Source organism: Arachis duranensis, unplaced genomic scaffold (assembly GCF_000817695.3).
Source record: "Arachis duranensis cultivar V14167 unplaced genomic scaffold, aradu.V14167.gnm2.J7QH unplaced_Scaffold_47898, whole genome shotgun sequence".
Classification (NCBI taxonomy): Eukaryota; Viridiplantae; Streptophyta; class Magnoliopsida; order Fabales; family Fabaceae; genus Arachis; species Arachis duranensis.
The window spans coordinates 62,613-75,684 of record NW_026264936.1 but is presented as its reverse complement, the minus strand read 5'-3'; the positions used below and the strand labels follow the sequence as shown (position 1 = coordinate 75,684).

At 43.3% G+C, this 13,072-nt stretch overlaps 2 protein-coding genes and 2 pseudogenes across 2 annotated transcripts; 2 read left to right on the top strand and 2 right to left on the bottom strand.

Annotated features, from left to right (window-relative positions):
- Positions 1 to 13: 13 nt before the first annotated feature.
- On the top strand, positions 14 to 4,276 carry LOC127744501 (pyruvate decarboxylase 2-like; annotated as a pseudogene).
- A 1,542-nt stretch (positions 4,277 to 5,818) lies between these two features.
- On the bottom strand, positions 5,819 to 7,458 carry LOC127744504 (putative ATP synthase protein YMF19). Its single transcript, XM_052256632.1, has one exon. The coding sequence runs from the start codon at positions 7,126 to 7,128 to the stop codon at positions 6,646 to 6,648; it is 483 nt and encodes a 160-aa protein (XP_052112592.1). The 5' UTR covers positions 7,129 to 7,458; the 3' UTR covers positions 5,819 to 6,645.
- A 391-nt stretch (positions 7,459 to 7,849) lies between these two features.
- LOC127744502 (pyruvate decarboxylase 2-like) lies at positions 7,850 to 9,383 on the top strand (annotated as a pseudogene).
- A 1,544-nt stretch (positions 9,384 to 10,927) lies between these two features.
- On the bottom strand, positions 10,928 to 13,066 carry LOC127744503 (putative ATP synthase protein YMF19). Its single transcript, XM_052256631.1, has one exon. The coding sequence runs from the start codon at positions 12,233 to 12,235 to the stop codon at positions 11,753 to 11,755; it is 483 nt and encodes a 160-aa protein (XP_052112591.1). The 5' UTR covers positions 12,236 to 13,066; the 3' UTR covers positions 10,928 to 11,752.
- Between the last annotated feature and the right edge of the window lie 6 nt (positions 13,067 to 13,072).

The following is a 13,072-nucleotide window of genomic DNA, read 5'->3' as shown; positions in this document are numbered from 1 at the left end:
ATTTGCTGGCACTTTCATCTAGTTAAGAGAGAGCCTTTTGCCATGCCCGGTTGGGGCGAAGAGTTGGGTTGGTGATCGACTACCTCTCCTTCATATGGAGCCTCTTCTCAAGCAGCCTATACCATGATTAAATGTTTCTTAAACCCCCTATAGGGATGTTGGGGTTTAGCTCTGTTGCTCCTAGAACAGCCTTCAATATGAAATGTTAATTAGCCCGTGGCTACTTCACTCTTCAACTCGGGATGAAATCAGCAACATCAATATCTTAGTCAGTGATAAACTCTAAAAGTCTAAGCAGCCTTAGCTCATCGATTAACTCAAGCATCGGTACGCCCCTTACTCTTACTATAGTCCTGACTTACCCCAGGAGATAACAGAACTCAATAAAGATAACAATTCATCCCCGCTAAGCTTTTCACCTGATCTAAAAGGACAGAAACTACATAAGCAACCACTAAAAGGCTCTATCAGAAGAGAAGCATTAGCAGCAAAAAAAAAGAAAACAGCAATTGCCTCTTCAATCACCCGCATTAGAAGCCTTCGATCGAGTGGACTACCTTACATTAGACGCTTGGCACAGTCAGGACATCGAGTTACGGCTTCCCTCACTAAAGTAAATAGAAAACAGGTTTAGGCTCTATGCCAAGTAGATAATATAAACCCAAGTACTATAATGATATAAAAACTAAAAACTGGCAGAAACCACAGAATTCACCATGTCAATTCATTATCAGCACATTCAATTGACCTGGGCTGGGCATCCTTAGATCCGGTGTACACGCCTGTATTAAATGCTCTTCACGTAGCTGCTTTGCCACATCGCGCACTTAGCCACTCATTACATTAATGACTTCCGACTTAGCTAGCATATACTAGATTGGATTAGCATAGCACATGCTCTTAGAAAAACGGACTAATCGAGTCCGCGTAACGAAAGAAATATCCGCTTTCAATGTTAAGCCTCCCTGTCTGAATGAGCTCACTTCTTTTGACATGAGACAACCCTTCATCCATGTAATAGCTCATGGCTCTTTTCGACTCTTCTTACTTATACCCCGAAGTTATTCTGCGACGATCTAAAGCCCTGGTCATGCTTCTAAGAAGAATGGCTTTTCCTTTTCTGTCTAGCCCCAGCAGTTTACTTTCTTAAGAAAGCCTAGATCGAGTTAAGATCTATTTTCGAATTTCAGGCAAGGTAGTTACATGATTTCTTACATCAATGGCTAGTATGCTTTTGGGGCATTTGCTCTAATCGGAAGCCATTGCTTCTAGTCCTGGGGTTCTAGAGGTTGTCCAGGCATATAATAAAGGCAAATGAGAGGAGACTTGTCTTAATTTCCGAATCTCAAAAAAGTAAGGATAGATACTGACAAACCTTCCTCTAGAGTACAGTATCCGTTTTGATTCCTACATCTCTTTCCTCTGTTATCTGTCATCCATTCTATTGGCCTTGGCTCTTACTTAGAAAGTCTAGAGTCTAAAACCACATTTCTGGCAGCCTATAAGATAAGTCATGGCATAGGCAAATAAAATAGGACCAATCAAGAAAGAAATTCAGTCTATCTGGAGTGGAGGAGTTCCTAAGTTCTATAAGGCGATCGGAATAGCAAGCTAATACAAAGTCAGGATCAATTAACTTACTCCCTTTAGAAAGTGAATTCACTACACTACATCTTTCGATAGCAGGAAACCATAGAAAAAGGGATTCCATGCTCTATTTATGTTGCCTTTCACTATCTTCCTTCCATAGGGAAGCTCTATTAACAGGCTAGGCTTTCCTAAATCGAACTTCAACTCGAGAAAGTAGAAAGATCATCCTAAGAAGGAGTTAGGAAAGCGCGATCCTTATCTTCACCTAGCGGTAACTCTCTACCAAGAACCTCATAACAAAAGGAAATGCAAATCCCTCACTCTGTAAGCTTTTTACGCCTAGCCCCTCCAAGGTCTCACTTTAATGAAAGTGTCCGAAAGACTGTATTGACTTTATTTGAAGTCTACATCATCTCATGTGGAAGGGCTCCGTCTTATAAAATTCCATCATCCCTTGAACTCAGTACTGAGCTTTACATAGATTCATGGATCTCCTATCTATGATAGATGTAAAGCGATAGAAAGCTTTCCCCTCCTTTATTTGAGCTTTCTGCGCTACTTCCTTTCTTTGAGACAGAGCTTCGTTGGCCCGCTCCTACAGCTACAGTGAGCTACTAGATAAAACTTCCAAACCAGATATGAATATTCAATATTCCTACTCAGGTTGATATTAGAACTGAGACTGAAGTTGCTAACAAGCGGGAAATAAGGGAATATGGAAATATTGGAATTCACTACTTAACTGTTCTTCACTCAACGCCTCTTGATTGACTTTAGAACTGAAGGAAGCCGGTAGAAAAGGAAGTGGCAGCAGTGTTTTATAGAACAGCTTTTTTGTCTAGAGATTCATCCCCTAGTCAGTGAGGAAAAGGGTCTATTGGAGAAAGAGAAGTAGGGGAGGAAGAAGGCGTATGCAAAGAGCTTTTTCTCAGCGTTCCCGTTCGGCATTCTTTCAACAAATGAAAGATTGCCCATACCCTATTGGTGGGGAGACTTCTTAGAATGGTCTCTGTACCAAGGGTGGATGAGGCAGTATCTGAAGTACCCGCACTGGTATTGTGCTGTCGCACTTGACCAAGCAGTTAGCTTGGAGGCTTTCATAGACCCTCCAGTTTATTGCCGAACATGGTACACTCCTAAAGTAGACTTGTCTACTTACTTTCTTTTAGGTTTTGTGTCATGTTTCAGGTATATGACTGGGTGGTTGAATTGTCCAGGCTTTACCTTCATCCCTGGCCGAGTCTAGTGAATCTCCTTTGGTTGGGGTTGATCACATCTTAACAGATCATCAGACCCTTATGGAACTAGCTGATGCTTCTGGTTATGCACTGGCTCTGATGCCATCAGCTAAAGGACTTGTTCCGGAGCACCAACCATCCCCACTTCATTGGAACTTACAGGGGTGCTGTGAGTACTGCTTTCTGTGCCGAAATTGTGGAATCTGCTGATGCATACTTGTTCGCCAGACCTATCTTCAATGATTACTGCTCTGTGGGGTATTCACATCTTCTCAAGAAAGACAAAGCGATCATTGTGAAGCCCGAACGAGTTGTGATTGGTAATGGCCCCGCTTTTGGGTGTGTGCTGATGAGGTATTTCCTAGGGGCGCTAGCTAAGCGACTCAAGCATAACGAAACTTCCTTCTTACGAAAACTACCACAGGATATATGTTCCTGAAGGGCCAACCATTGAAGGCTGCACCTAAGGAACCAACCTTTGAGGGTTAATGTTCTGTTTCAACATATACAAAAAATGCTGTCTAGTGAATCCGCTGTAATTGCTGAGACAGGGTATTCATGGTTTAACTGCCAGAAGCTGAAGCTGCCAAAGAGTTGTGGGTATGAGTTCCAAATGCAATATGGATCAATCGGATGGTCTGTTGGTGCAACACTTGGTTATGCACTGGCTTTTCCTGAGAAGCGAGTGATTGCTTGCATAGGCGCTGGAAGTTTCCAGGTGAATGCTCGGGATGTATCCACAATGCTGCGATGTGGACAGAGGAATTGAAAATCCTGATAAACAATGGTGGATACACCATGGAAGTTGAAATCAATCCATGATGGGCCATACAATGTGATCAAGAACTGGAATTACACTGGGTTGGTTGACGCAATCCACAACGGGGAAGGCAAATGCTGGACTGCCAAGGTGTTCTGTGAAGAGGAGCGAAATTGAAGCAATTGAAACTGCAACAGGACCTAAGAAGGACTGCTTATGCTTCATTGAGGTGATAGTTCAATACGAGCAAAGAGTTGCTTGAATGGGGCTAAAGGGTCTCTGCTGCTAATAGCCGTCCTCCCAATCCTCAGTAAACTTGCACCATTTAACCCACAACTTGAAAAGCTTGTAGCTAGGCTAGGGTAATGGATGGTAGTTCTTTTCACCGACGGAACAGGTATAGCTTTGATCGAAGGAGAAGGAAGGGAGCGATGGAATTGAGGAAATTCAGCATCAGGATCGGTTGGATTGATTGGGATACGGGCGAAGCTACCGGGCAAGGAAGCCTTGCTTCAGCTTTCAAGCTTCACCTCCATTCTCACGAGTTGGATCCGAGACCTCTTGCTTGAGGATTAAGCTCACTCCCTTTTATTCTAATCCTGAGGGTTCCTACTCTTCTTAGACAGCTACTTACTTAGGGCTTCTCATTACCTGGGGAGATCTTTCTTTCTATGATAGAGAGAAGAGCGAGGTACTGTGACCTTTTCTTTGCTTTCCTTACAGACAGGGAATACTAATGATATCGCCAGTGTAATAGAATTTTCCCTATCCGTCGACTCACTTGCAACTATATTAAAAACAAAAGCAGTGGCGAAGGGCTTTAGGTCTCGAGCGAAGCGAGAGGAAAGACTTTTAGGGTACCCTACATCCCTCCCCCTTGTTCTCAGTTACTCATCAAATGGTACTCAGTTAAATATAAGGCCCGGTTAGTTGCTAAGGGCTACACCCAGAAGTACGGTGAAGACTATGATGAGACATTCGCACCGGTAGAAAAGATTAATACCTTTCGAATACTGCTCCCCCTAGCTGTGAATTGAAGCTGGCCTCTAATGCAGCCAGATGTTCTGAATGCTTTTCTCAACGGAGACCTGGAGAAGGAAGTGTATATGGATCTGCCACCTGGAGCTGGATATGAATCCATGAGTGGAAATCTAGTTTGTAAGCTGCGAAAGTCATTGTACGGGCTGAAGCAATCTCTACGTGTCTGGTTTGGCAAGCTGACAGCAACAATGAAGCTGTTTGGTTATAAACAATTCCAACGGCGGTGATTGTTCATAAAAAGAAGAAATGAATAAGAATCCACCAAGGGAGAGAGAAAGTTAGTGAGAGAAGCTCTCGAGTGCCTCTGAAACCAACGACCACTCCTATGAAAGAACAGAGTACGGTGAATGAGGAGAATACAAGTGAGAACAGTCAAGAGAAAACTCAGGCAGCAGAACATAAAGCCCTATGAGAAGGGTAAGCCAACGCAAATCTCATATCGTGCTTCACTTCTGGGGCATGAACCAATGGAAGTTGACAAAGACTTCAACTGGTTGGAAGAAGAGAAGGCTATGGCTCCAGTATATACAGAGAAACAAAAGAAAAGAATAGAGAAGCAGCCCAGAATTGATATTCCAGATGAAAGATGGAAGCAAATATGCCTAGGATGCCATTGTCATTAAACCACTAGGTAGACGATTCTATCTTTATGAGCTGAAAGATAGACGATTATGGCTTTGGGGTGCACCAGATTTCGAGCTTATGGATCTTCCTTTAAACTACTATGTTATTATGTTATTAGAACAGAGGAAAAACAACTGCGTCAAAAGATACTTAACGATGGTCCATGGGTTGTTGCTGGGCACTGTATTGCTACTCAGAGATGGAGTCCAAATTGGAATCCCTACAATAACAAGCTCACGAAGATTGCCCTTGGGATTAGAGTACCCATACTTCCAATGCATTGCTACACTACACCACACCGTAGATTTTCTGATGGAAGTGGGTAACTTGATAGGTTTCTGTCTCACTCTTAGTACTCATTCAGTACTTCATATAAGGTTTATTGTTCGGTAACTGTCTTATCTCATTCTGTATCCTTGCTTGTTCACTGCACTCTCCTAAGGGTTTAATTAAGACAGTTTTATCCTTCCGTTCGTGCGCCCTCCCTGTCTGAATGAGCTCACTTCACTCTAAAAATAAAATGTATAATGTAAGCAGGTCTGCAACTTTCTTTTCTTTTTTGCCGGAAATAGAAATGGGTCGAACCCTCATTGCTGTACCATCTTGTCTAGTGAGAAGCAATTTCGAGCGCCTACATAACCTACCACTCCAACTCAACAAGAAGATAGGTATCAGACCATATGTAGTTCATCCGGACATTTTTACCCAAGTTAATCAAGAAAGAGCGCACCGACTGCCCACCACTGGAACTTGGATTAAGAAGTTCAAGAGGCATCCTCCATTCATATCGATTTATGGAAAACCATATCATTCATCAAGAAAGAAAGATTTTTCCAAGAGGGTCCCCTATGAGATAGGGGTCTTGATTCCCATTAGTCGGGTCCTCACTCCTCCTCTAAAGCCCTGCCCCCTCCCTTAAGGAACCCCCCCAAAAAAAATATTCTATTTGAAAGGAAATCTGTGGATGTTGTTGTTATAAAGGCTTCCCAATCCTCTCAGAATTGTAGAAAGATAGGGGATGGGGGTTCCATAGGAAGAAAGTGTGGGAGTAGGCTTTGGTAGGCATCACTAGATGGATAATCAACTAGAAAAGCCGATAGCACAAACTTAACATCAGAATCGATGGGCGTATAATGAAGCGAACGCAACATGTGCGTCGCCTTTACGACAAGGAGATTTTCTAGTGAAATTAGGCGGTCAACTGCTCGTTGGTCTTCCCCGGAAAGACTTCCAACCAGAGGAAAGATTGGTTGATAGGGTTCCTCTGGTGGTTCGAGCGGTTGGTTCAAATCGGGGAGCAAGGGCTCATTCAAGTCTGGCAGCATGGGGGGCCTGGGAGCCCCATTTCCCACTATCTACTAAAAGAGCGATTGAGAATCTCGATAACCTTTCTTATTTTTTGATTCTTCCTTGGCCGTGTGGAACATGGATTAGCATTATGTCATTCCTACAAGTGATCCTCCATCCAGGATTGGAAGAAGAAGCGCCATATGAGGACTTCGAGATCAAATAGAATATGTTTCTTTCCATTCCTCGTGAGCCACTTATTTCTCCGACACAAGAGATATAAGTTATTTTCCTCCTTTTTCCCTTTAAGTCGACGGCGTTACACCATTGGGATACTTCGAATAAACTAGAGTACATATAGGATCCACCGGTGCTAAAACCTTTTCTCAAGATATCTTCCAAACTGTTGGGGTCGTTGCTCCGGATTTTGTTCCCCTGGTTTGAAACCTGTTGGTTCCGTTGTTTTAGAATTATGCTGATCCTAAGTACTCCATCTCTATCATTGCACATGGGAATATAGAAAGTAAAGAGGAAAAGGCAGAACCAGAAGAATTGTGTGAAATAAGTGAATTGATCCAGTTGAGGCATGATTGATTCAGACAAAAGAAATTCCCTCCATACAGACTGAACCTGGTATGGTTAAAAGCAAGCCTGCAGGACTAGTGTTTTGACTATAGAGAGTTGTGGTTGGTTGTTGACCAACAGAAAGCATGGGAAAAAGACCAAAGATGAAGGACTCCATTTTTATGCTTCTTCTTCAGCTTTACTAGTTAGGGGAGGCAAAGGATTACCGGCTTCGCGAGACCTTTTCGATCTACTCATGGCGTAGCTCTATACGGGTCCTTGCTTTCTCGATCAACTAACTTCCTTCGTGCTGAAGAAAGACGGGTCCTCGAAATTCTTGTATTGTACCTTTTGTTTGGTACACTTAACACCAACCCAATCGAGATAAGTCGAAAGTAGAACGAAACTCGATCAATCCATGAACTAGAAACTTATCCACCCTCTCTCTGCTAAGAGCAGCTTTCTTCTCTTACGCTAAACTCTTTTTTGCTATTTTGCCTTGCCAGCCCTTTTACTCGGTCTTCAGCCTTAAGTCTATCCAGGGCGGGAGTGAGTAGATATTCAGGAACCGATGCGATGGGAGATCGAAGAGTGGGCACTGGGATATCTACGGCTATATCTCATTCAATAGAACATTCTAGTTCATGATCATACCAGGTCATCAAGTAAAATCAGTCTGCTACCTTAGCTGCTGATTCGATAGCCAAGCACCTGCACCAATTAATTGAGCTCCTGCGCTTCTGTCTACTTACTTTCTTTTAGGTTTTGTGTCATGTTTCAGGTATATGACTGGGTGGTTGAATTGTCCAGGCTTTACCTTCATCCCTGGCCGAGTCTAGTGAATCTCCTTTGGTTGGGGTTGATCACATCTTAACAGATCATCAGACCCTTATGGAACTAGCTGATGCTTCTGGTTATGCACTGGCTCTGATGCCATCAGCTAAAGGACTTGTTCCGGAGCACCAACCATCCCCACTTCATTGGAACTTACAGGGGTGCTGTGAGTACTGCTTTCTGTGCCGAAATTGTGGAATCTGCTGATGCATACTTGTTCGCCAGACCTATCTTCAATGATTACTGCTCTGTGGGGTATTCACATCTTCTCAAGAAAGACAAAGCGATCATTGTGAAGCCCGAACGAGTTGTGATTGGTAATGGCCCCGCTTTTGGGTGTGTGCTGATGAGGTATTTCCTAGGGGCGCTAGCTAAGCGACTCAAGCATAACGAAACTTCCTTCTTACGAAAACTACCACAGGATATATGTTCCTGAAGGGCCAACCATTGAAGGCTGCACCTAAGGAACCAACCTTTGAGGGTTAATGTTCTGTTTCAACATATACAAAAAATGCTGTCTAGTGAATCCGCTGTAATTGCTGAGACAGGGTATTCATGGTTTAACTGCCAGAAGCTGAAGCTGCCAAAGAGTTGTGGGTATGAGTTCCAAATGCAATATGGATCAATCGGATGGTCTGTTGGTGCAACACTTGGTTATGCACTGGCTTTTCCTGAGAAGCGAGTGATTGCTTGCATAGGCGCTGGAAGTTTCCAGGTGAATGCTCGGGATGTATCCACAATGCTGCGATGTGGACAGAGGAATTGAAAATCCTGATAAACAATGGTGGATACACCATGGAAGTTGAAATCAATCCATGATGGGCCATACAATGTGATCAAGAACTGGAATTACACTGGGTTGGTTGACGCAATCCACAACGGGGAAGGCAAATGCTGGACTGCCAAGGTGTTCTGTGAAGAGGAGCGAAATTGAAGCAATTGAAACTGCAACAGGACCTAAGAAGGACTGCTTATGCTTCATTGAGGTGATAGTTCAATACGAGCAAAGAGTTGCTTGAATGGGGCTAAAGGGTCTCTGCTGCTAATAGCCGTCCTCCCAATCCTCAGTAAACTTGCACCATTTAACCCACAACTTGAAAAGCTTGTAGCTAGGCTAGGGTAATGGATGGTAGTTCTTTTCACCGACGGAACAGGTATAGCTTTGATCGAAGGAGAAGGAAGGGAGCGATGGAATTGAGGAAATTCAGCATCAGGATCGGTTGGATTGATTGGGATACGGGCGAAGCTACCGGGCAAGGAAGCCTTGCTTCAGCTTTCAAGCTTCACCTCCATTCTCACGAGTTGGATCCGAGACCTCTTGCTTGAGGATTAAGCTCACTCCCTTTTATTCTAATCCTGAGGGTTCCTACTCTTCTTAGACAGCTACTTACTTAGGGCTTCTCATTACCTGGGGAGATCTTTCTTTCTATGATAGAGAGAAGAGCGAGGTACTGTGACCTTTTCTTTGCTTTCCTTACAGACAGGGAATACTAATGATATCGCCAGTGTAATAGAATTTTCCCTATCCGTCGACTCACTTGCAACTATATTAAAAACAAAAGCAGTGGCGAAGGGCTTTAGGTCTCGAGCGAAGCGAGAGGAAAGACTTTTAGGGTACCCTACATCCCTCCCCCTTGTTCTCAGTTACTCATCAAATGGTACTCAGTTAAATATAAGGCCCGGTTAGTTGCTAAGGGCTACACCCAGAAGTACGGTGAAGACTATGATGAGACATTCGCACCGGTAGAAAAGATTAATACCTTTCGAATACTGCTCCCCCTAGCTGTGAATTGAAGCTGGCCTCTAATGCAGCCAGATGTTCTGAATGCTTTTCTCAACGGAGACCTGGAGAAGGAAGTGTATATGGATCTGCCACCTGGAGCTGGATATGAATCCATGAGTGGAAATCTAGTTTGTAAGCTGCGAAAGTCATTGTACGGGCTGAAGCAATCTCTACGTGTCTGGTTTGGCAAGCTGACAGCAACAATGAAGCTGTTTGGTTATAAACAATTCCAACGGCGGTGATTGTTCATAAAAAGAAGAAATGAATAAGAATCCACCAAGGGAGAGAGAAAGTTAGTGAGAGAAGCTCTCGAGTGCCTCTGAAACCAACGACCACTCCTATGAAAGAACAGAGTACGGTGAATGAGGAGAATACAAGTGAGAACAGTCAAGAGAAAACTCAGGCAGCAGAACATAAAGCCCTATGAGAAGGGTAAGCCAACGCAAATCTCATATCGTGCTTCACTTCTGGGGCATGAACCAATGGAAGTTGACAAAGACTTCAACTGGTTGGAAGAAGAGAAGGCTATGGCTCCAGTATATACAGAGAAACAAAAGAAAAGAATAGAGAAGCAGCCCAGAATTGATATTCCAGATGAAAGATGGAAGCAAATATGCCTAGGATGCCATTGTCATTAAACCACTAGGTAGACGATTCTATCTTTATGAGCTGAAAGATAGACGATTATGGCTTTGGGGTGCACCAGATTTCGAGCTTATGGATCTTCCTTTAAACTACTATGTTATTATGTTATTAGAACAGAGGAAAAACAACTGCGTCAAAAGATACTTAACGATGGTCCATGGGTTGTTGCTGGGCACTGTATTGCTACTCAGAGATGGAGTCCAAATTGGAATCCCTACAATAACAAGCTCACGAAGATTGCCCTTGGGATTAGAGTACCCATACTTCCAATGCATTGCTACACTACACCACACCGTAGATTTTCTGATGGAAGTGGGTAACTTGATAGGTTTCTGTCTCACTCTTAGTACTCATTCAGTACTTCATATAAGGTTTATTGTTCGGTAACTGTCTTATCTCATTCTGTATCCTTGCTTGTTCACTGCACTCTCCTAAGGGTTTAATTAAGACAGTTTTATCCTTCCGTTCGTGCGCCCTCCCTGTCTGAATGAGCTCACTTCACTCTAAAAATAAAATGTATAATGTAAGCAGGTCTGCAACTTTCTTTTCTTTTTTGCCGGAAATAGAAATGGGTCGAACCCTCATTGCTGTACCATCTTGTCTAGTGAGAAGCAATTTCGAGCGCCTACATAACCTACCACTCCAACTCAACAAGAAGATAGGTATCAGACCATATGTAGTTCATCCGGACATTTTTACCCAAGTTAATCAAGAAAGAGCGCACCGACTGCCCACCACTGGAACTTGGATTAAGAAGTTCAAGAGGCATCCTCCATTCATATCGATTTATGGAAAACCATATCATTCATCAAGAAAGAAAGATTTTTCCAAGAGGGTCCCCTATGAGATAGGGGTCTTGATTCCCATTAGTCGGGTCCTCACTCCTCCTCTAAAGCCCTGCCCCCTCCCTTAAGGAACCCCCCCAAAAAAAATATTCTATTTGAAAGGAAATCTGTGGATGTTGTTGTTATAAAGGCTTCCCAATCCTCTCAGAATTGTAGAAAGATAGGGGATGGGGGTTCCATAGGAAGAAAGTGTGGGAGTAGGCTTTGGTAGGCATCACTAGATGGATAATCAACTAGAAAAGCCGATAGCACAAACTTAACATCAGAATCGATGGGCGTATAATGAAGCGAACGCAACATGTGCGTCGCCTTTACGACAAGGAGATTTTCTAGTGAAATTAGGCGGTCAACTGCTCGTTGGTCTTCCCCGGAAAGACTTCCAACCAGAGGAAAGATTGGTTGATAGGGTTCCTCTGGTGGTTCGAGCGGTTGGTTCAAATCGGGGAGCAAGGGCTCATTCAAGTCTGGCAGCATGGGGGGCCTGGGAGCCCCATTTCCCACTATCTACTAAAAGAGCGATTGAGAATCTCGATAACCTTTCTTATTTTTTGATTCTTCCTTGGCCGTGTGGAACATGGATTAGCATTATGTCATTCCTACAAGTGATCCTCCATCCAGGATTGGAAGAAGAAGCGCCATATGAGGACTTCGAGATCAAATAGAATATGTTTCTTTCCATTCCTCGTGAGCCACTTATTTCTCCGACACAAGAGATATAAGTTATTTTCCTCCTTTTTCCCTTTAAGTCGACGGCGTTACACCATTGGGATACTTCGAATAAACTAGAGTACATATAGGATCCACCGGTGCTAAAACCTTTTCTCAAGATATCTTCCAAACTGTTGGGGTCGTTGCTCCGGATTTTGTTCCCCTGGTTTGAAACCTGTTGGTTCCGTTGTTTTAGAATTATGCTGATCCTAAGTACTCCATCTCTATCATTGCACATGGGAATATAGAAAGTAAAGAGGAAAAGGCAGAACCAGAAGAATTGTGTGAAATAAGTGAATTGATCCAGTTGAGGCATGATTGATTCAGACAAAAGAAATTCCCTCCATACAGACTGAACCTGGTATGGTTAAAAGCAAGCCTGCAGGACTAGTGTTTTGACTATAGAGAGTTGTGGTTGGTTGTTGACCAACAGAAAGCATGGGAAAAAGACCAAAGATGAAGGACTCCATTTTTATGCTTCTTCTTCAGCTTTACTAGTTAGGGGAGGCAAAGGATTACCGGCTTCGCGAGACCTTTTCGATCTACTCATGGCGTAGCTCTATACGGGTCCTTGCTTTCTCGATCAACTAACTTCCTTCGTGCTGAAGAAAGACGGGTCCTCGAAATTCTTGTATTGTACCTTTTGTTGGGTACACTTAACACCAACCCAATCGAGATAAGTCGAAAGTAGAACGAAACTCGATCAATCCATGAACTAGAAACTTATCCACCCTCTCTCTGCTAAGAGCAGCTTTCTTCTCTTACGCTAAACTCTTTTTTGCTATTTTGCCTTGCCAGCCCTTTTACTCGGTCTTCAGCCTTAAGTCTATCCAGGGCGGGAGTGAGTAGATATTCAGGAACCGATGCGATGGGAGATCGAAGAGTGGGCACTGGGATATCTACGGCTATATCTCATTCAATAGAACATTCTAGTTCATGATCATACCAGGTCATCAAGTAAAATCAGTCTGCTACCTTAGCTGCTGATTCGATAGCCAAGCACCTGCACCAATTAATTGAGCTCCTGCGCTTCAACGGGTTATTAATCTAAGATCAAGAAAGGGTAAAAGCTTTGATTGAGAGGTTTCATTCTTGAATTAGCGCTTTCTTTCATGCCTGATTGGATGGAGCTTAGCTCATTGGCTCAGCAGGA